General features: G+C 29.4%; 2 protein-coding genes and 1 pseudogene across 5 annotated transcripts; all 3 read left to right on the plus strand.

The window, feature by feature from the left end:
• Nucleotides 1-1,661: 1,661 nt before the first annotated feature.
• Nucleotides 1,662-8,265, plus strand: LOC145972233 (uncharacterized). Of its 3 annotated transcripts, none has more exons than XM_083100655.1 (8): nucleotides 1,662-1,755; nucleotides 2,189-2,584; nucleotides 3,077-3,261; nucleotides 5,192-5,293; nucleotides 5,649-5,742; nucleotides 6,076-6,286; nucleotides 6,396-6,567; nucleotides 6,643-8,265. In XM_083100655.1, the coding sequence occupies exons 2-8, from the start codon at nucleotides 2,238-2,240 to the stop codon at nucleotides 6,657-6,659; spliced, it is 1,128 nt and encodes a 375-aa protein (XP_082956781.1). In that variant the 5' UTR covers nucleotides 1,662-1,755; nucleotides 2,189-2,237; the 3' UTR covers nucleotides 6,660-8,265. The 3 variants fall into 3 exon arrangements, 2 of the variants coding, with proteins under 2 accessions (XP_082956781.1, XP_082956780.1); XR_014439100.1 differs by having other exon boundaries at nucleotides 1,675-2,584; nucleotides 6,643-6,832; nucleotides 6,918-8,265; XM_083100654.1 differs by having other exon boundaries at nucleotides 1,675-2,584.
• A 4,257-nt stretch (nucleotides 8,266-12,522) lies between these two features.
• On the plus strand, nucleotides 12,523-15,135 carry LOC145971993 (WD repeat-containing protein 46). The gene is made up of 6 exons (XM_083100146.1): nucleotides 12,523-12,732; nucleotides 13,052-13,773; nucleotides 13,866-14,182; nucleotides 14,266-14,590; nucleotides 14,702-14,815; nucleotides 14,893-15,135. Exons 1-6 carry the CDS (start codon nucleotides 12,720-12,722, stop codon nucleotides 15,016-15,018), a joined length of 1,617 nt encoding a protein of 538 aa, XP_082956272.1. The 5' UTR covers nucleotides 12,523-12,719; the 3' UTR covers nucleotides 15,019-15,135.
• A 4,691-nt stretch (nucleotides 15,136-19,826) lies between these two features.
• LOC145971968 (uncharacterized) lies at nucleotides 19,827-22,592 on the plus strand (annotated as a pseudogene). Its single transcript, XR_014439011.1, has 3 exons — nucleotides 19,827-19,985; nucleotides 20,869-21,075; nucleotides 22,455-22,592. The product of XR_014439011.1 is annotated as an uncharacterized LOC145971968 (transcript).
• The last annotated feature ends 76 nt before the right edge of the window (nucleotides 22,593-22,668 follow it).

Here is a 22,668-nt window from a genome sequence, read left to right on the forward strand (position 1 = left end):
ACACAGTATTGTGCGTTACTTAAGACAAAGACCTAAGGCATAAAACATAGTCTTAAAATTATAAGGCAGCCATTCTGCTCAGGCCCTTAATTACGTTTTGGAACGTAACCGAAGGCTTGTATTCATGTTGTACACTCCGCGACAACGATTCGTTCTACGGCCCCTCTCGCGGGGCAAGGGGGAAGTAGAACTAGCCACTCAGCCGCTGCTATGCTGCCAGTTGATTGGCCAGTTCTACGTCCCCCTTGCCCCGCGAGAGAGGGACAAACGTGGAACGAATCGTTGTCGCGGAGTGTACATACATTCAGATGGTTCTCTGATCCATATTCTGAATCCTCTTTTATCGATAAAAGTGCCTCTAAAAGTGGCTTATAGCCAATCAGAAGGCTTATAAGCCACTTTTAGAGGCACTTTTATCGATAAAAGAGGATTCAGAATATAGACCTAAGAGAATACTCGACTGTGATTGGTCAATTTCTTAAATCTTACGCCTTAAGTCTCCTTAAAATCTCATTGTAGACGACGCATTAAAGCCTACGGCACATGGTACAATTTTTCGTACTGGATTTGATAAGATTTAGTAAAATATTAGAAATGCTGCATTCTGATTGGTGCATTTTTAGTATTTTACTAAATCTTATCAAATCCAGTACGAAAAATCGTACCGTGTGCCGTCGGCTTAAGTCTGGTCCGAGGTTGACTTAAGACCTCATTCAACCAATCAAATGGCTGCGTAGCATTTCAAGCTTGAACTATAGGCTGATGGCAGAGAACGAGATGTTAGCGCTTACATCTGTCGTGGTCATGGACGTAAAGTAAGACAGAGAAAAACGTATACGTAAGTAGCATATATATTTTTCTCTGCCTTATTTTACGTCTATGACTACGCAGACGTAAGCGCTAACATCTCGTTCTCTGCCATCAGCCTAAGACGATCTCAAATATAAGATCGGACTATGAATACCGGCCTAATCTCTGACTCGAATCGTGTACACAGGCAACTCGAATGAATATCTCGAATAGAAATCTCGAACAGAAAAATGCATCCTGTCCCATATTTCCATACTAGTTACTAGGCTTATATAGAAACAAAGGCTTATGTAGGAATAAATCTATTATATATATTACAAGATATTGTTTTTATTACAATTTATAACAATTAGAATTTCACAATATTTTTATATTGTTTTTCTTTCCAATATTTTAATGTTGATATAAATTATAGTAACTCTAACCTCGCATACTCGACAATACAAAAGCATTGAAATTCCAATATTGAACTTTACCAGTTCCGGCATAAGATAACAGTTACGGCCTCTACAAACCAGCCTTTACGGCTTTACAATATAACCACTCTTCTTCAAAGTTATGCAGGATTCACACTGCGTCTGATATCCGGCGTACGACATCCGACATCCAATAAGAAAATTTGATTTCTAGAGTGTTTAGCAGTCTCTAAAAATCTCATTGGCCGCATTCAGCGGACTCAACCGCTAAGTAGTAATCGAATATGATTGGTTTCTACTTTCAGGTCCGACCAATCAGCGTCGAATTACATCGGAAAATCTAGTAATGTTGCTCAACTGTTGAGTCCGCTGAATGCGGCCATTCTCTTATTGGATATCGGATGTCGTACATCGGACATCGGAGGCAGTGTGAATCCTCCATTATGCCATTCCACGTGCCATTCCCATTTCTAGCACGTACATACAATTCCCAGTATGATAAATATAGATGATATCTAGAAATAGAAAAGTATTCAAAAGTTTTACATTTTAATTTATCAATTTTTTTACAATATTCTAACATTTTATTAAGAATATAAAAGTAATCGTATGTATTCATAAGGATCAGTGACAATATAGAAGTATCAGAATTGTGACTATTTGGTATTTGGTATTATACACGCACAAACACGCGCCATCAACACCAACACAAACACGCGCACATCACACCTACACACACACACACAGATTATATATATATTAATTTTCATTATAGCATATATTATATATATGAATTAATTATTATATATATTCAGTATAGAAATTAATTTCCAAAAAAAAGCTTAAGTATAAGCTTGTTTTTTTTAATCTATTGCAATGCTCTTACTAATTGTAATGAAGATATCTAGACATATTCATTCATAAAAAATTAAAGTTAAAAATTGTATTCATTATTTTAACAGCAGCTTTGCATATTTCCACCAATCCAACTGAATATTTCCACCATTCCAAATGAATTCAACACAATCAACTGATGTTCAACAACATCTGCTCAAAGACTCAAGATCTGCTCCTAATGAAGACCATGATTCTCATTCAATTCTACGTTCAAGGACCGAAGAGGAAAGACTAAAGCGTAGACGTGAGTGGCAACGGCAACAAGAACGGGAAAGGCAATATGAAAAGTTGAAACAGCAAAAGATTTTAGAGTATGAAAGAAAACGTGCACAAGCTTTAGGATATGCTGAGCCAAAATCTGTACGTCATAGTCGAAGCAAAAGCAGTAGTAAGTCTCCGCAATATCGACATAGAGGAAGATCTTCGACAAGTGCTTCCAAATCTGGTACGCTGTTTGAAAAGTAAGTTTTAGAGATACATATAACTGTGTACATTTTTTGAGGTTTCTGTATTTGCTGATACTTTATAAAGTAAAGTGATTATAGAGAAATATTTGTAAATATCTTTGAGAATTTAAAAAAATTTATAAACATATGGATAATATGACATAATGAAGAAAATTACAATACAAAATATAAACTATTACTGTTTGTCATCATACCAATTTTGTTCCATTATAAATTTTAAATTATTTGATTTAATGCATGTATCATCTTAAAGAATAATCAAATAATGGTAACAGTACTTTTAATATTAAAAAATATAAAAACACATGATATCTTATTAGCAAAGTAGAACAAATAATTAAAATTATATACAACAACAAAACATTTTTAAGGGTATATTTAAAAATAGAATTGTCTTCCTGAAGATCTTTCCTTGAGGAAATTTGGTTAATTTAATGCAAAAAGTTTTAGCATTAATTTAATCCATTATGATTCAATTTTCTTCAGATTAGAGGGATCTACAAGTGGGACAATATCTTTGTTCAAAGGTTCTGAGGGCATACAGATTAGTACTACGGAGCTACGTCGAATTAAAGTTGATATTCGCAGATATATTCCTGTAAAAGGTCCAATTCCCGAACTGCAACGAAGTATTGTTAATGCTGAAGATGTGATCGTCAAAAGAAGAAAGGGTAAAACGTTGCATTTCTCTAAATCTTTATTCTTTGCAGAAACTTAATTGTTTGTGTATATATTTAATATTACTTAAAGAAAAAAAAAACAAAAGGTAAAAAAAATTGAATTTTTGAACAAAATAATTTGGAAGATCAGATAATTTTTGGGAAATCTTTTTATAACATTCGAATAGATATCTTGTACTATTTGGTAAATTTTATTACCGTCTTAATTAAAACAAATTTCAAAATATATTGTTAAAAATATAAGTTTGATTATATTATAGAGTATTACAATATTATAATGTGTCTCTATTAGAGATAATCTTACTTTAAAAGATAGTATTTTCAATTATCAGACTTCACTTCAAGAACTTAACAGAATTAGTAAACAGTTAAAATTTGATTCATTGATTAGTATTTACAGGAATAAAAAAAATATTGCAATAATAATTAAGAGAACAAGAATGTTCAAATATAAATTTTCCAAAAATATAATTTTTTTAATATGGTACATAATTATATTAATTATTAGAGCATAACTTATAAAGTATCATCAAATATTCCTGATTTAAGAAACAATATCATTGTGACTTATCAACGAAAATGCAGTATTTTCTGGAAGACAACTTGGAAGATTAATACTACTTATCATTGAAGATTTTACAATCTGTTTCATCATTGTTCAGTCGAACTAGTGTAAACAGCATATATAACAAGTTATAAAATAATTTAATCAAAGCTGATTATTAGACAGTTGCATAAGAAATACTGTATTTTAAGTTTTTGTTTCATCAAATGCTTGTATGAAATAAGTGAGATTTAATATGTGATTTAATCAAATTTCATATATATAATACATCAAAATGATGTTTAGATTCCATATAATAATAATAATAATAATAATAATAATAATAATAATATAAATTTTTTTACAATAGATGAAGGAAAAAACATTAATATAATAATTAGTATAATATAATAATTTAACACTTTTCTCTGTAACGTATAAAATTTAATTCTTTCTCATTTTAAATTTTCTATTCGATTTACTATTCGATTAAAATAGAATTATAAATTTTTAATGAAATAAGGAAATGTTATGAAAATAAATTTTTATGTGTGTATGGACGTGTGTGCGCAGATGTGTCTACACGCGCGCGTATTTCTTTTCAAAAATAATTGAAATAATACTTGAAAATCATTAAAATACAGATGGAATTTCTCTCATATGCAATAACTTCATAAAATGGGAAATGAATAAATCTATCAATGCAAATTTTGTTTTTTACTTAAACATTAATTTATAATAAATTATAATTGTAAAATTATTTGTTTTATTAATAAACAATAAAATTTTTTTAATTCTTTTTCAATATATTTTGATATACAAATATATATATAATTATATATTTATATTTAAAAAAGTTATACTATTACAAATATTATAATATTTTAAACACTGCAACACAAATTCTTTTTTGTATAATATAATGTATAATATTGTAAACACTGCAACAAATCCTTTTTGGTTACCTCACTGAATTTGATTATAAAATATTTTGTTGCAAATCTAACAAAGTAAAATAAGTAGTAAAGAAGATTTGTCTTTTAAAATTGCTAATATTTCTATTACTTGCAAATATATAGTATATACAATATTGTTCTTGATGTTATCAATTTATCAATAATAGAAAGTTACAAATTATCAATAATAATAGAACTTAAATTTTAATTTACATATATTACGTGCACACGCGTGTGTGTGTGTGTGTGTGTATGTGTGTGTGAGATTTGGATAGTAAAAGGAGATATCAATAATCATTGAATTCATCATCTGAAGACATCAAAGAAGACAAATTATTGTCTGATTTATATTTACTTAATGATTTATATTTGCTTAATGTATATTCAAATTGCATTACAAAGAATGTAATAAATTATATAGGAGAAGGATGTAAACCAATATTCGACAGAAAAGAAATAAAAAAAGCTAAGATTAATGAAATAAAAGAGCAACGTACGGTTATAGCTATAGATGGAGAGTCAGGTACGCATTATAGAAATAATTTTGGTAAATTATTTAAAGATTTCTTGCTTTGATTATAAATTAATGAATTTGTAAAATTGCGATTGTAATTTTTCTCAGATTCTAAATTCTCTAGAAAAATATAAAAAAAACCAAAGATTCAAATATATGTTACATGTAGTGTATATAATGCCAGACTAAATTATAGATATAAATCTCATTTATAAATTTTATCTTTGTTTAATTTGAATAAAATAATACTTGTATGTCGATAAACAAATTAATATTTTAGTTTTTAACTTTTGATTCAATATTTTATGTCTCAGATATTAATGTAACATGTATGAGAAATTCTCGTATTTTAACTATATTACAGTTTCGACCAGTAAATCGCAGATTTTCAAGAAACGTTCTTCATCATTGAGTCCTACATTGTATGGTTCTGAATATCTATCTTCTCACCAGTCTAGGTTTGTTTTAATTATCAATGATAATATATTCACTTAATATACATTCTTTCTACATTTTTTTTTTTAATTTTAGATACCGTACAGATACAAAACATCAGATTAACTATGATTCTCTTGATCATTGTATCATAGAAAAAATTTTCGCGCAATTACATCCGCGATAGGCTCTTATTACCCGAATATTAATATCACACTAGTTTATTAAATATATTATTATATTAATTGAACTATACTTGCAACAGAAATGTGCAAAAAATGCAATATTTTCTTTAAAAATATGTGTGATCATTATTTGTTTTATTATAATTATTATTTCTATTACTATTGTTATAGGCCACTTATAGAAGAAAGATCTTATCGCGATAGATATCGTGATAGATCGAGTGAACATTCTCGTGAAAGAAGAGACAAAGATAGAGATAGAGACAGATCCAAAAAACGAAGAAGAGACAGAGATAAAAGTAGAAGTAGAGATAGATCCAGAGAACGAAGAGATGTTGCATCGCATTATACCGAGCCACCAATACACGTGCCTATCTGTTATGTGAGTTATATAATTCCATATAAGTCTAATTTTCAATCTAACGAGTCTCTATACAGACCTCCATAATCTCTTAATTTGACTTGTAATTGGTTTGTTTTTCAACTTCTAGAATCGTCCTCCAAGACCAATTGGTCTTGTAAGCCCTATGGTCCCATTTAGAGGACAAGTCCCTCCTATGGGAATAGACCGACATTCTGCTCTAATGGCACCAGGTAGACCATTCTTTTCACGATTTATTCCTCCGGATATGTACAGATTTGGACCTCCACCGCCAAACCCAAGTAAATATAGATATTATATAAATGTAATATAAGATATATTATATATGTTTCATATACGAAAAATATATTTTGCAGGATATGGACCGTTTTAAAAATAAAATATATAGTCTTTATGCTCATATTTTGTAACTCGATATGTTGAATAATATGGAATTGTGATGAAGAGAAAAATCACAAATTATTCAACTAATCGTACTAATTTCAAGATTATAAAATTGGGCAAACAAAGAACAAGAAAATCTTTACAAATATTTTAAAGGTCAAAGTTAGTTATTGGATATAATTAAAGCGATTTATTAAAATCAAATTATTTTCTATTAATATTAAGTAATAGAAGAAAATATTTTAAGAATGGATATTTTCAAAGAGCTTACACATCATAAAAAAGTTATTAACGTCGCTGTTCTTGATGAAAGTTTAATATTAAATTCATCGGGGGATCGTCACACAATACAAATTTCCGAAGAATAATTTCACGTATGCGATTTTATTACGCCTTTTGCCGATGGAGAGGTGGATGTTGGCCTTCTTTCAGAAAATTTAGCTTGTGACCAGACATTATTAGCCTTTTAATTTTACTAACTGTCTATGCGCTTTCTTTCGTCATATCAATTATTAGCGTTTAAAATTTGCGACCGTTATTACTCTGTACACAATGTCTATTTGTATCCTATCGCGCCTGTCTCTGTTTAATCGCGCTCCGTTATTATTATTTTAAAATTTTTAATGTTTGTTTATTTTCTAACGACTGCTTGAACATTGAAAGGGATCTTGAAAAGATCGAAACGTACGTATGTATTTTTATATCTAACTGATTATTAATATATTATGTCTCTTAGGCCGGTATTCATAGTCCGTTCTTATATTTAAGATCGTCTTAAGTTCATCTTTAGATATTGTATGTATCATTTTATTGGCTATGGATTATCTGAAGATGAACTAAAGACAATCTTAAATATAAGACCGGACTATGAATACCGGCCTTAGAGTCTCTTATTTTTTATGCTTTAACATCTTGTGCCACGGTCTTTTAGCCTTTCTTTCTTATTACTTGGTTTTGTTATCATCCGGACCGTATATTGTTTTTATCATTGTATTTAATACTAAAAATTATTTAAGAAAAATTAACAGTTTCTTGCCATTCATCATAAGTTATATCCAATTTTCACTTTGTTTCTCCAATAGATTTTTCAAGAAATTTGCAAAACTAGAAAAAAACAAGTAATGTAAAAGATTGCGGTCTTAAACATCAAATGTGATATTTTAACTATCCAGAAAGCTGTTTCAAAGAGTTTTCAGATTATTATTCTTGGGTTAATGTGGATCTTGTTTATGAAAGAAAGTTTTTGCTTTTAATACTGTGAAAATTTGAATAACATTTTTAGAAAGAGATAAAGAAAAATGAAAAAAGAGAAGGAAACAATTATCACCGATATCAGTGTTTCCCTTGATAGAAATAAAAACTATCAAGACTATTACTGAAAAGAAATTCATTAATTCTGTGTCTTTCGCTCTAGTTCTATATGTATTATCTGATACTATATATTATCTTTCTTATTAATATTAGATACTCTTCTTATTAATATTAGAACTTTTATGTATAAAATATATTAAACATATTATACATTTGATAATGATTATACTAACACTTTTGAGAGAGTAAAGTGTAATAAACTAAACAAAAGTCTCATTTTGAAATTTTCGCAATAATTATTGAAATATTAATTAAAAAGATTTAAATAAGCACGCGCCTAGACTATGAGATGGATGTGTGTTCTAGTATGTCATCGGCGAGTGTCACAAGCAACGAAAAGTTTGGTCGTACAGTTGTACTTCTTCGATTCTTCTCTCTTTATTGCCATGTGACATTAGCTGCGCGAAACGCGTACTCATGTTTTTTTTTTTAATATACAGGGTTTAGCAAAAGTGTGGAAACCCCTTAATATTTCGAAAAATACGCATTTAAAAAAAAAATGTTTCATACAAAAGTTATAGGGTTTTATGTGGCGCATTACACAGCAACATTATTATGACCTCGAATAGCGTTGTCAAGGTTATGTGAAGGTCACCTCCAACTTTTTAAATGGGATACCCTATATGCTTTTGCATATTCTTGTAGCTTATCTCGAGAGCTTTCCAAAACACTATAATTAAGTTAGTTTTCGTTAAGTACTTTCCGAGTTATGAGGCTTCAAATCATTTCTTAATTTTACATAAACCATAAAATATCTTGTAAAATATTCATTTTTCGATTATCTTACCTTAATACTTTTATGTACAAAATAATGAGAGGAATCAATTGGTGTAAAGAAAAAACAACTGTGTGTTTTCTTATATATATATATATATATATATATATATATATATATATATATATATATATATATATATATATAATAAATGTCGCGCTTTGTAGTGTCTAGTTATTGTAAAAATTGCAAAATAGTAAATGATTTTTCGGTTCAGTTTACTGCTTTCTAGCCACTTACGAGCGTTGATACAATCTTTATCAAACATCCTGTATAATTAAGACTAATATTTTTTTTAGATTATTAAGACTAATATTATTATTATATAATTAAGACTAATATTTTTTCCTTGTAATAAAAGATATAATTTTTGAATGTATTTGCCAATTTGAAAAAATATAAAAATTAAAAACTAAAAAACTGCCATCTATTTTATTATTTATTTATTTCTTTGATAAGTTACTATGATTTATCTTCTTTTAGAACATAGAAATCGATTTAGAATTTATAAAATAAAAATTGCATGTAGAAGAATTAATAAGGGCAAGTATAAATGTTATTTTCCTAATAAAAACATAGTTCAATTAAATAATTATTTTAAATTTTTAATATCATGTGTTTGATGGTTAGATAATGGTGCTATTAAGAATATTTTAAATAATTAAATATCTTTTTGATTTTATTAAATGAAAAGAAAATATATATATATTTGTTTTTTCTTTTTCAAAAAAATCGCTTTTTAAAATTAATCTTATGTTGATCAGAGAGAAGAATGAGAGATGTCACGGCCCGCTTTTAGGTGATCCCTGAAAGCGATACGCCCTCTGTGGACCTTGAAAACGTGCACCTAAACTACGAAGCCAAGGTGCACGAATGTTCTCAGAGGGTAACATATAAGGTGCACAATTTCTGGTTCTGTTCCGTGCTATGTGCACAAAATGTCGGTAGCACCAGTGCTGTATAGCAAGGTGCTCACGTATATCAAATAAATTTTAATATAAATGAGAAATGACGAATTTGCGATCCTCTCTCTCTCTCTCTCTCTCTCTCTCTCTCTATATATATATATATATATATATATTTTTTTTTTTTTTTTTTTTTATTATATGAATGCAATGAGCAGCGACATATTGTTTAAGAACAATCATGTTTTCTTTACATTAACTGATTCCTCTTATTATTCTGTGCATAAAATTATTAAAGTAAAATAATTGAAAAATGAACATTTTATCAGATATTTTATAATTTATATAAAATTATGTCAACTTAAAGAATCAAATATCTCGTTAACTATTCAATGTGTGTGTGTGTGTGTGTGTGTGTGTAGCGTACACGGGAGTTATGTGAGCAAGCGAGAAGGTAATAAGAGAGAGCAAAATGGCAATAAGAGTGAGCGAGATAGCAATAGCACGAGCAACGAAGACTCGTTAATCGAGTGTTTCTTGCAGCCTGGCATACTATTTCTCTCTCGCTCGCTCCTATTACTATCTCGCTCGCTTCTGTTATTGTTTCACTCGCTCTTACGTACTCATATACTGTCATGTTCATCTCGTTATCAAACCTGCCGCTGGCAAGCGGCCGATGACAAATTGTGACAAATAAATAAGTTAATCATTTTAAGATATATTTATAAGGATATGCGAGTAATTTTAATGGAATAATGAAAATTTTGCGATTAAAATAACATCAAACACGGTATCAATCGGATAAACGTAGTTAAATATATAATCAAAATTTTTATTATCAGACCAATTAAAAATTATCCGATTTACGTCGTGTTTGATATCATTTTAATCGCAAAAATCTCAATAATTCATTAAAATTACTTTCATATCGATAAAATAAAAAATAAAAGTTTCAGTTTTTACTTTATAATCTCGTAAATTGCGAATGAATAGAGGAAGTGAAGAAGCCGATTGTAAGAGACTTCGGAATTCTTTGATGATAGGTCATCTCGCTCGCTCTCGACTCGCGGTTTCGCTGTCGCTCTCGCACTTGACAGGTCGTAAAGATAAGCGGACTCGGCTTCCTCGCGAATGTAAACATCTTATAAAATAAAAACTGAAACTCCTATTTTTTATTTTATTCATTTGAAAGTAATTTTAATGAATTATTGAGATTTTTGCGATTAAAATGATATCAAACACGACGTAAATCGGATAATTTTTAATTGGTCTGATAATAAAAATTTTGATTATATATTTAACTACGTTTATCCGATTGATACCGTGTTTGATGTTATTTTAATCGCAAAATTTTCATTATTCCATTAAAATTACTCCCTTACCCTTATAAATATATCTTAAAATAATTAACTTATTTATTTGTCATAATTTGTCATCGGCCGCTTGCCAGCGGCAGATTTGATAACGAGATGAGCATGACAATACATGAGTACGTAAGAGCGAGTGAAACAATAACAGAAGCGAGCGAGATAGTAATAGGAGCGAGCGAGAGAGAAATAGTATGCCAGGCTGCAAGAAACACTCGATTTCCGAGTCTTCGTTGCTCGTGCTATTGCTATCTCGCTCACTCTTATTGCCATTTTGCTCTCTCTTATTACCTTCTCGCTTGCTCACATAACTCCCGTGTACGCTACACACACACACACACACACACATTGAATAGTTAACGAGATATTTGATTCTTTAAGTTGACATAATTTTATATAAATTATAAAATATCTGATAAAATGTTCATTTTTCAATTATTTTACTTTAATAATTTTATGCACAGAATAATAAGAGGAATCAGTTAATGTAAAGAAAACATGATTGTTCTTAAACAATATGTCGCTGCTCATTGCATTCATATAATAAAAAAAAAAAAAAATATATATATATATATATAGAGAGAGAGAGAGAGAGAGAGAGAGAGAGAGAGAGAGAGAGAGAGGATCGCAAATTCGTCATTTCTCATTTATATTAAAATTTATTTGATATACGTGAGCACCTTGCTATACAGCACTGGTGCTACCGACATTTTGTGCACATAGCACGGAACAGAACCAGAAATTGTGCACCTTATATGTTACCCTCTGAGAACATTCGTGCACCTTGGCTTCGTAGTTTAGGTGCACGTTTTCAAGGTCCACAGAGGGCGTATCGCTTTCAGGGATCACCTAAAAGCGGGCCGTGACACCTCTCATTCTTCTCTCTGTTATAGTAAAGGAAAATGTAGATTAAAATATATTGAGATAATTATAAACATTTTTTTAGATTTATAATAAATGTGTTATTGTCTATATTAAATTTAAAATAAAATTTTAAAAATATTAAGATTTTCGCGCTTATTTGCATACACATCTTGGGATTTCACTGCCATTATGTTGCACATGCGCAAAAAAGTTTTTCCCTAAACAACACTAATTTTTTGCAAAGAGAAGTTTGAGATCTAGAACAAATTACGTGACAATAGCGTTTTCGACTTGTCGGGTTCAATCGCTCCAGGGTAGTTTACTAGACGTTATTGACCAATCACAGCCATTCTTTTGAAGAATGTAACCATGGCCGGTATTCATAGTCCGATCTTATATTTGAGATCGCCTAAAGCCCCTTGCACAATGCTAGGCAACAGGCAATAAGAACAGTAATAGTATCTATTCTCTGCTCCTATTGGCGAATATTTTCTGTTCCGCGTATTTATTGGTGAATAGTTTCTATTCCTTATTTCTATTGCCTGTTGCCTAGCATTGTGCAAGGGGCTTTACACGCTTAAAGCATCATTCTGTCTTTGTTGCACATCGAATATCAAACGAGGATAGAGCGACGCTTTCAGCGCTGAAAGCGTAAAAAGGAACGCAGCCAAAATATCCACTGGCAGTATGAGCTAAAAAACATAAGCTTCTTGCTATCAAATACAAGAAGAAGAAGAAGAAGAAGAAGAAGAAGAAGAAATATCATAATGAAGAGATCAAGTAGGTGAACGTTGAAATTATCTTTCAGTTTCATATTTTTTCCTCATTTTTTGACGCTATAAATGATACATATGAATTATAAATTATGTTAGGTTAAGTCACGTGCATATTATAATAATATGTAATAAACTTATAAAAATACCAACTTTTTTATATTATTTGAAATATTTAATATTGAGATAGATGATAGATGATTATTTGTTTTATAAATAATTTTGAAAAATTTAAATGTGATTTATAATACTAAAATTTATCATATATATGAAATTAAGCTAATTATAAATTCCTGAATTCAATTATATGTTTATTCTATTTTTAGCTAATAGAAATTATCGAGGAAAAAGGCTAATTGATAAAAAATTCCCTGGAAAGGCACCAATTGATAAACAAGTATTAGCAAAATATTCTAAAGGTCCTGGACTTGATTTAAAGAGAAAAAGAAATGCAATTAAAAACAAAGTTGTTAGGAAAAAATTGCAGCAAAAAGAGAAAATTATAGAGAAACAGGTAGAAGCTTCTGCTCGGGCAGAATTACTATTAACAGAAGAGCATGGCTACTTGGAAGCTGATGAGGGAGAAACCACTACCGAATATCGGCAAAAGCAACTTACAGACAATGTGGATATAACAAGTGCAGCCAAACGATTCAAATTAGACTTACAATTTGGTCCATATTGCTTTAGATATACCAGAAATGGCAGACATTTACTTTTGGGTGGAAAACAAGGTCATGTGGCAGCTTTTGATTGGGTAACAAAAAAGCTGGCCTGTGAAATAAATGTAATGGAGTCTGTACATGATGTTACTTGGCTACACCTAGAAACTATGTTTGCCGTAGCACAAAAGGATTGGGTTTATATATATGACAATCAAGGAATAGAATTGCATTGTTTGAAAAGAATGAATGGTGTAACAAGATTAGAATTTTTGCCATATCATTTTTTGCTTGCCAGTGGATCAAAAGACGGTCATATGGCTTGGTTGGATGTGTCTATAGGCAAGCTCGTCGCTCGTTACAACTCAAATTTGGGCAGAATATCTGTAAATTTCATGAAAAATTATGTTAATTTATTTAAATTACACTTATGATTACATTTTAAATATTTATCTATGCAATTATTAATTTATGGTAGGTGATGACACAGAATCCAAGTAATGCAGTATTATGTGTGGGCGATTCGAAAGGAATAGTGTCTATGTGGTCGCCAAACTCTACTAAACCATTGGCAAAAATGCTCTGTCACCATCAATCAATAATGACATGTGCTATTCACCCATATGGAACTTATATGGCAACCAGTTGTGTAGACAAATCTGTAAAGATATGGGATGTTAGGCAGTTGACAGGGCCAGTCAGTCACATGCATCTTTGTTCTCCTGCTCATCGTATGTCTTATAGTCAACGTGGTTTGCTCGCACTTAGTATGGGCAATGTGGTAGAAGTTTTTAGGTAATTAGCTAATAAAATGAATATTTAATATAATCAAGGAGCCATTATTATTGTCAGTATTATTGTTCAAATTTATTTGTCAGGGAAATATCCGGTGATTTTAAACCATATTTGCGACATAAAACTGCTCGCAATGTAGGCTGTGTGAAATTTTGTCCATATGAAGATGTGTTAGGAATTTCTACAGCAAATGAATTTTCGTCGCTCCTAGTGCCAGGAAGTGCGGAAGCAAATTATGATGCACACGAGATTAATCCATTCCAAACTAAACATCAAAGACGAGAGGCGGAAGTAAAAGCACTTTTGGAAAAGATACAACCAGAATTAATTACCCTCGATTCGACTGAAATACTCGAAGTTGATGTACCTACTTATAAAGAGAAAATGGAGTCAAAGAAAAAACTTTTGGTAAATGGGAGCAAAAATATTTTATAATCAGATTATTTTATAATCAGATTATTTTATAATCTTATGATTATGCTATTGTTATCCTATTTTAACAATTAATTTTCTTTTCAGTATATTAAACCGAAACCAATAAACTTTGAACCCCGACGGACGAAAGCTAAAGGGAAAGGCGGCACTGCGAAAGTAATAAAAACTAAAAAAATACTAAAAGATTTAAGCCGTCGGGTAAGAGATTTTCATATATTTTGAATTAATTTCGATTTAATATATTCATCAATAATACAAATTGTTATTATTTTCAGGAAATGATTGAAACATTCCGTGAAACATATAAGGAAGTGACATCGAAAAAGACCGAAAATCAAAACAATGATTATGGTGTATTAAATAGATTTCTTCCGAAAAATAAAATAAATTCTGATGTCTGATTTCTGAATTTAATGAAATATAATAATAATTATATATAAGACTCTTGTATATACTTTTATATTTTATAAAATATAGAATATATTATTATTTGACGTCTAATTAAATTTTTATAGTTATTTTTATAGTTAATTTATTATACAATCCCATCATTTCTATTTTTTGAAATTAGATTATTGATTATTGATTTGTCGAATCTGGTACTTAAATGACATTCCAAATTGAAATTGTATGAGAATATGTTTATTTGTGTATGCAGATATTCTGTGATAAGTTGTTCATGAGCAATTTAATTTTATATTTATCTTAACATTAAAATGAATAAGATTTATATTAATCAATATTGTGTATGATGAAAGTTATGTATAATATATCGCACAGTCGACAGTTGATTTTTGTAGTTTATCCAAATAGAGCAAGTTAAAAGTGATAATTTTTATAATTTATGAGATCATTTAATTTTAAAACTCGTTTGTTGAAAAGCTTGTTATTCGAAATTAATGTCTCAAATTATATTTTATTATAAGTAATAGTTTAACTTATGATGAATAGTGAATTATTGATTTAAAATATATAATGATAATAAAAAATCTATACAGAATAATTGTTTTTAATTTTGATGACATATATTTCTTTTAAATCCGCTTTTTTATTAAATAATGAATTGTTAATATTATTCAGTAATATCAGTATCAGTAAAAAAAGACAACAAATAATAACACAGGCCCACAAAAAAAAAGTACCCTGTGCTGGCGATCTGACTAGGCTAATCTTATGTATTTTGGCCCGCTGAATTCGAATCTGACGTCAGAATTGCTCCATCACGTCACAGTTTTTTTTAAATCTCAAAAGAGAAAGACGAAAATTTCGTAAAAATCGACATTCTAGGGTAGTAAGACTGCGCTTCTTGAGGGAAAAGTTACCGAAATCATATTTCCATGTATTTTCTGGCATTATAAATCCAAATCCGATTTGTCACACCAATCATACCATCGATTCCATTAACATTTGTCATGAAAAAGTAGCAATCTTCCGTATTCCATATTTGATTTTAGTTCATTCATAAATCTTATATTGGAAAGAATTAATCTTATATTCTCCAAGTCCAAATTTTGAGAAAAATTTTTTCCAAACTTACAGCTTCTAGCTGTTGAGTTCGTATAAGATGCAGAAATTTCTTTATATAGGTCACAAATCTCTTTTCATGTCTTTAAAGCGCTAGAGGTACATGAAAAAAAAGATTGTGGTATCTGGAAATAAAAACCTATCTTAATATCTTCGCATCTTGATAAATAGAATCTGTTTGCAGTAAATTTTAGGTGTTACAACCTGAAAAAATAAAAAAAAATAAAAAATGAGCACAAAAAAAAATTAAGCACAACGTTTATATTCTAGGTCGGATTTGGATTTATAATGTCTGAAAATACATTAAAATATGATTTTGGTAACTTTTTCTTTAAGAAGCGCAGTCTTATTACCCTAGAATGTCGATTTTTACGAAATTTTCGTCTATTTTTGAGATTTAAAAAAACTGTGACGTGATGGAGCAATTCTGACTCGAATTCAGATTCGAATTCAGCGGGCCAAAATACATAAGACTAGCCTAGTCAGATCGCCAGCACAGGGTACTTTTTTTTTTGTGGGCCTGTGTAATCAACTAATAGTGAATCCTTGCGATTTTTTTCGAAGTAAAATATGATATCAAATTCATTAAAGAATCCATTATTAAGAGTACTAATATATGAAAGTAATATCAGGAATTTTGAAATATTTTACATAAAAATCTTAATCTGATTGATATGAATCAATATTATATAAAGAAAATAATATATTGCACTATTGTGACTGTTGCAATAAAAAAATGTATGTAAGATTCGTCTGTGCACTTCGCATACATGAATTTACAGGGTATCGATTGTGTAACTTTTTCTAAAGTGAAAACGTGAAAAGTGAAAAATTTCCACCAATCACGCATTGATTTTAAAATGAAATCGATGTGTGATTAGAAGAAATTCTTCACTTTTCACGTTTTCACTTTAGAAAAAGTTACACAACCCGGGAAAAAAAAGTCCATGTCTATTTATATAAAAAAAAGTAAAATTATATACAGTCTTATATAATTATATGATTTTATTAGAGCATACGTTTTTGTATATGCTTAGATATGATGTCTATCTCTGACCATTTCTGATCATAAAAAATGATATTAGATAACTCACGTCATTTTGTACAATCAGACATAGTCAGATATTGATATCATATCTAAGCATGTATAAAACCAAAGCAAAGGTTAGTTTCATGTATGCTCTGATATAAATCATATATGATATTATATATAATCATTTAATATTATATAATTATTTAATATTATATGATTTTACCTTTTTTTATATAGACAAATATAATTTTTCCTAAAAATTATATCTTGCATTATATATTTAATTAATTAAAAGTCCTCTTTATAAGTCCTCTTAATAAATATTCTTAATAAATAAGAATATATTCTTAGTGAATAAGAATATATTCTTAATTTGCGACTCCTACGCCGCAACTCGATTTTCGTGTGCGCGCCATGTTTCTTCATTTGCCGCTACACGGCGACACCACTCTTAATTTTTCTCGTATTCAATATTTATCATGAAATGTATACAGGGTGAGTCAAAAGTATGTTTTAAAAATTTGTGAGCGTGTTCCTGGATAAAAAGGAAGAACAAATGTTCATATAAACATATGGTCGCAAATGCTTTGTTGTCGAGATAATGGACATAAATCAGCAGTATCAAATAATGCTTTATTTGAACGTTTACAATTTTGTTATTGTTATTTATAAGAGATGTTCTACATGTCCCACCACCCCCTACCCCCCCCCTATCCAACCAAACCAAACCACACTACCAACCCAAAAAAAAAAAAACAAAAAAAAACAACAATAACAAAATTGTAAACGTTCAAATAAAGCATTATTTGATACTGCTGATTTATGTCCATTATCTCGACAACAAAGCATTTGCGACCATATGTTCATATGAACATTTGTTCTTCCTTTTTATCCAGGAACACGCTCACAAATTTTTAAAACATACTTTTGATTCACCCTGTATAAAGGACTTGTATTAACGTAAGATCTAAAGTATATTTTTTTCCTTAGCAGTTGTGCGAAAGAGAGGATGCGGCTCACACACAGGTTCTCTGTGTGCACGTGAGCCGCATCCTCTTTCTGACATCACTGTTTATCAGTTTAATTTCAAACTGAATTTAAAATAATTTATTTAATAATCTGGATTCCTTGTTGGGATTCAGAATATTAAACAGATTATTTGAAATTAGGCGGAAAAAAACTTTTAGACCAATAATTAAATTTATTTGACTTCAACAAAATTTATTAAATCCAAAGAAATATTTTTTTCTGTATATTAAGAATATCTCTTTAGAAGATTTTCCTCTTAACTTAAGAGGATCCTCTTGGCGCCTATTTTAGTGGTATACATTCTAAAGATAAGTGGCATATTCTTAAGTTAAGAATACAATTTTTTCGGTGTACTCTTAGTGGTACTTAATTTTCAGATCTGATAATATTTATTCATATATGATATCATATACGACTATATTTGGCAAAACATAATTAGATATTGACAAAATCCATATATGGCCAATTTTATATGGACTTTTTTTTCCCGGGAATCGATACCCAGAACTTCTTGTATTAATTCTGTACGTAATCGAGAAAATAGATCGATATAGCAATTAATCGAACATAAAAACATCGGATAAATAATCGATCTCTTAATAAAAAAGGATTGATGTTCACATAATCGAGTAATTTTTACCCTGTAGTGAATAGTTATACTGTGAGTTTAATGTGATATATATGTGAGAAGTTACGATAACTTCAAATAAATTTTAATTATTATTTGGTTGAATTTCTTCTGAAAACAGTATTAATTTATCTGGAAAACCACCTATTTTAACTTGAAATTAATATTTCATTGATTTCATTGTCTCCTTCACAGATGCAATAAAATCAGACGTATATACAAGGTCATATTAGATATTATTAAAAGTCTTTATTCAATTTTCAGTACAGGAATTACTTTTGTTACTGCTTTTTTTAAACTTGATAGATTATATATTTTGAAACTCAAAGAAATAACTCATCAGCCTGTGCTTAAAAAAGTTATTTTTTGTTTGTTCTTTATATAATTATATTTGAATTTTATACATGCCACATTGTTATTACAATAAGTAAATTATTTTTTTTATTATAAATTAATACTTATTTTTTATCGTCTCTTATTAAAATGATAAATTTGTATTTTGATATTTATAAAGTAATGCTTTTTTAGACATTAAAGAGTATGGTGCATAATATATAAACATATTAGAATAGAGAAGATTATATGTTATATATTTTATTAATGTTTAGTTAGCGAGAAAAAATCATTCATAATTTTAGTATTCATAAAACACTGGTCTTTACTAATTTAGTTATAATAATGCATAAAATTAATATAATTACAACTCTGTTGCAAAAATTATAAAAAATACATTGAATAATAATTTTTAAAAAATCAATAATGTAAGCAAAAATTTTTTCAGTTTTTTTAACTCAGCTTTCATTCTACTATTAATTTTTAAATATATCAATTTATAAACTCCAAGTACAAGCTATTTATTTCTTTTAATCTATTAAAGCAGTGTTCTGACTGATTGTAATGAAGATATTTAGAGATATTTATTGTATTAGGAAATAAAAGTCAAAATTTGTATTTATTATGATTTTAGCAGAGGATTCTGCTTTGCATATTTTCACCATAATGAATCCAACACGACCAACTAATGTTCGACGACATGAGGAATCAAGATTTGTTCGTAATGAAGACCATGATTCTCATTCAATTCTACGTTCAAGGACCGAAGAGGAAAGACTAAGGCGTAGACGTGAGTGGCAACGGCAACAAGAACGGGAAAGGCAACATGAAAAATTGAATTGTGGACTAGAAAAATATGTGAGGTGCAAGTGGCTGGATCGGGAAAGACGCCAGTCTTTCGCTTTCGGGGCAACTCCAGAGAAAGATAGGGATGTATGTGGGAGGAGGTCGGACGTGTCTTTACGTCCATTTGATCAACGAGCGACAGAATCCATCCGTGGCAACGGCATTGACGCATCCTGTGGAGAGAGTATTCACACATTTTTCACCCTAACGAATAATTGCTAGAAAACAATATTCGCAGACTAGAAAAATATGTGAGACGCAAGTGGCTGGATCGGGAATCGAACCCGAGTCTTTCGCTTTCCGGGCAACTGCTCTAGACCACTGAGCTATCCAGACCTAATGCTGCTTTTTAACACAGTGATATGCGACTCCAGAGCGATGTTGGAATCTCACTTGATGGATGCAATGCCGATTGCCATGGAGGATTTCTGAAAGATCGCTCGCTGACCAAATAAGTGCCGGTGGAGGTATTCGCGTGCATGCTGACTTCCGACTGGCCTTCCGTATGAAACGGCACCGACGAGCACAACGCCGTAGAGTGACCACATCCCCCAAGATCCCTCTAGTATATACTAAAATCCCCACTGTATCAAATAGCAGTGGCGGATGGACCCTAAGATAGGGCCGGGGCAAGCTTCCAGAGAAAGATAGGGATGTATGTGGGGAACTGCTCTAGACCACTGAGCTATCCCGACCTTACACCTAATGCTTCTTTTTAACACAGTGATATGCGACTTCAGAGCGATGTTGGTATCTCGCTCGATGGATGCAATGCCGATTGTCATGGAGGATCCCTGAAAGATCGCTCGCTAACCAAATAAGTGCCAGTGGAGGTGCACGGCAACAAGAACGGGAAAGGCAACATGAAAAATTGAAATAGCAAAAGATTTTAGAGTATGAAAGAAAACGTGCACAAGCTTTAGGATAAGCTAAGCCAAAATCTGTAGAAAATTCAGAAATTCTTATAGAATTTTTTATTAATACTCAGAAAATTGTTTAAAAAAAATTCTTTGATAATCTTGTTCTTATATTCTTAACATTTTTGCAAATCGCTGGTTGGTTAAAGTATGAATTAAATATGTATTTTACATATATATTATTTGTACATATATATATTTTACATATTTTACATATATATTAAACATATTTGTTTATATATATATATATATATATATGATATATATATATATATATATATATATATATATATATATATATGATATATATATATATATATATATATATATATATATATATATATATATATATATATATATGCACATATACACATACACATATAAACACACACACTTTTTTTAAATTTTTAAATTTTTTTTTCATTTACGTCATTTATTCAAATTAAAATTTTCAATACATTTTCAAATTTCCTATTTGAAGTTCAAGTGTAACACTTAATTATTTTATTTACAGAAATTATTTAAAAAACGTATATATATATATATATGAAAAAACAACTTATTTTATATTATATGAAGTTATATCTAAAAATTCTCTAATTTTGAAAAAATTTTGAATTTTTTTAAAATACTGAAAGATGGAAGGATTTTTTTACAAGATTTGAATAGATATCCTAGTATTACAACGTATCCAGTCTAAATCTTCATAATCAATAGTCAATAATCTTCATTAAAATAATAAGTTTTCATTGCATTAATCATATAAAAGTTCTGTTGCAAGTACTAAATTGATTGGTAAATTTATTTTTATAAAAAATTTATTACATATACAAAATCAGTACTGTGAGCTTTATGAAGATAACACCAAATAGAAATTACCATTTTTAACAATTATGTGATATATGTGATTCAACAGTTTTTCATGAAATATAAGACAAATATTCGAATAGGAAAGAATTTGAGAGAATTCTCGTATAATGATTATAAATCTCTCAAAACTCTTTCTTCATATCCAAAGATATTAAAGTATTATCAAGAATCAAGAGTTATGTCTTTAGAAAGTAATAAAATGATTACTTAACAAATTATAATATCAAAACAAAGGATTGACAAAAGTTTCTTAAATTTCTGTGTTCAAGGAATAAATTGTAATAATAGTTTATGGATGAAGTATGAAATCAAAGTATGGCATTCTGGAACACTTGAGAAGAAGGAAACATTCAACTATCTATGTATTTCTTCCAAAATTGATTTTCAAGATTACAATCCAGAAAAGAAAGAAACTCGTCAAATTAATATATTGATAATTTTTCTCTTAGAATTTACGAATATACTGACAATGAGTTATATGTAGGTACAATAAAAAATAAAAGAAATATTTCTATCACAATGAAAAAATTAAATATTTTTAATTTGTTTATATTTTTGACACACACACACACACACACACACACATATATATATGTATATATAATTCTTTTATGCAATTATTAAGTTTTATTTCTTAAAGTGATGCTAATTTTCTAGATGATTAAAAATGCATAGAGCGACAGAGAATTTTGAACAGTTAGGCAACCGATAGTATTTATATTGAAGAGATAAATACATTATCATTTGAGCCTTATGTAATTCTATATAGAGTGTTCCAGAATTGATAATAAAAAAACAACATATTCTACACACCAATTGATTCCTCTCATTATTTTATACATAAAAGTATTAAGGTAAGATAATCGAAAAA

This window comes from Camponotus vicinus, unplaced genomic scaffold (assembly GCF_025532165.1).
Source record: "Camponotus vicinus isolate PSW18456_S1 unplaced genomic scaffold, iyCamVici1.0 SCAF_5, whole genome shotgun sequence".
Lineage (NCBI taxonomy): Eukaryota > Metazoa > Arthropoda > Insecta > Hymenoptera > Formicidae > Camponotus > Camponotus vicinus.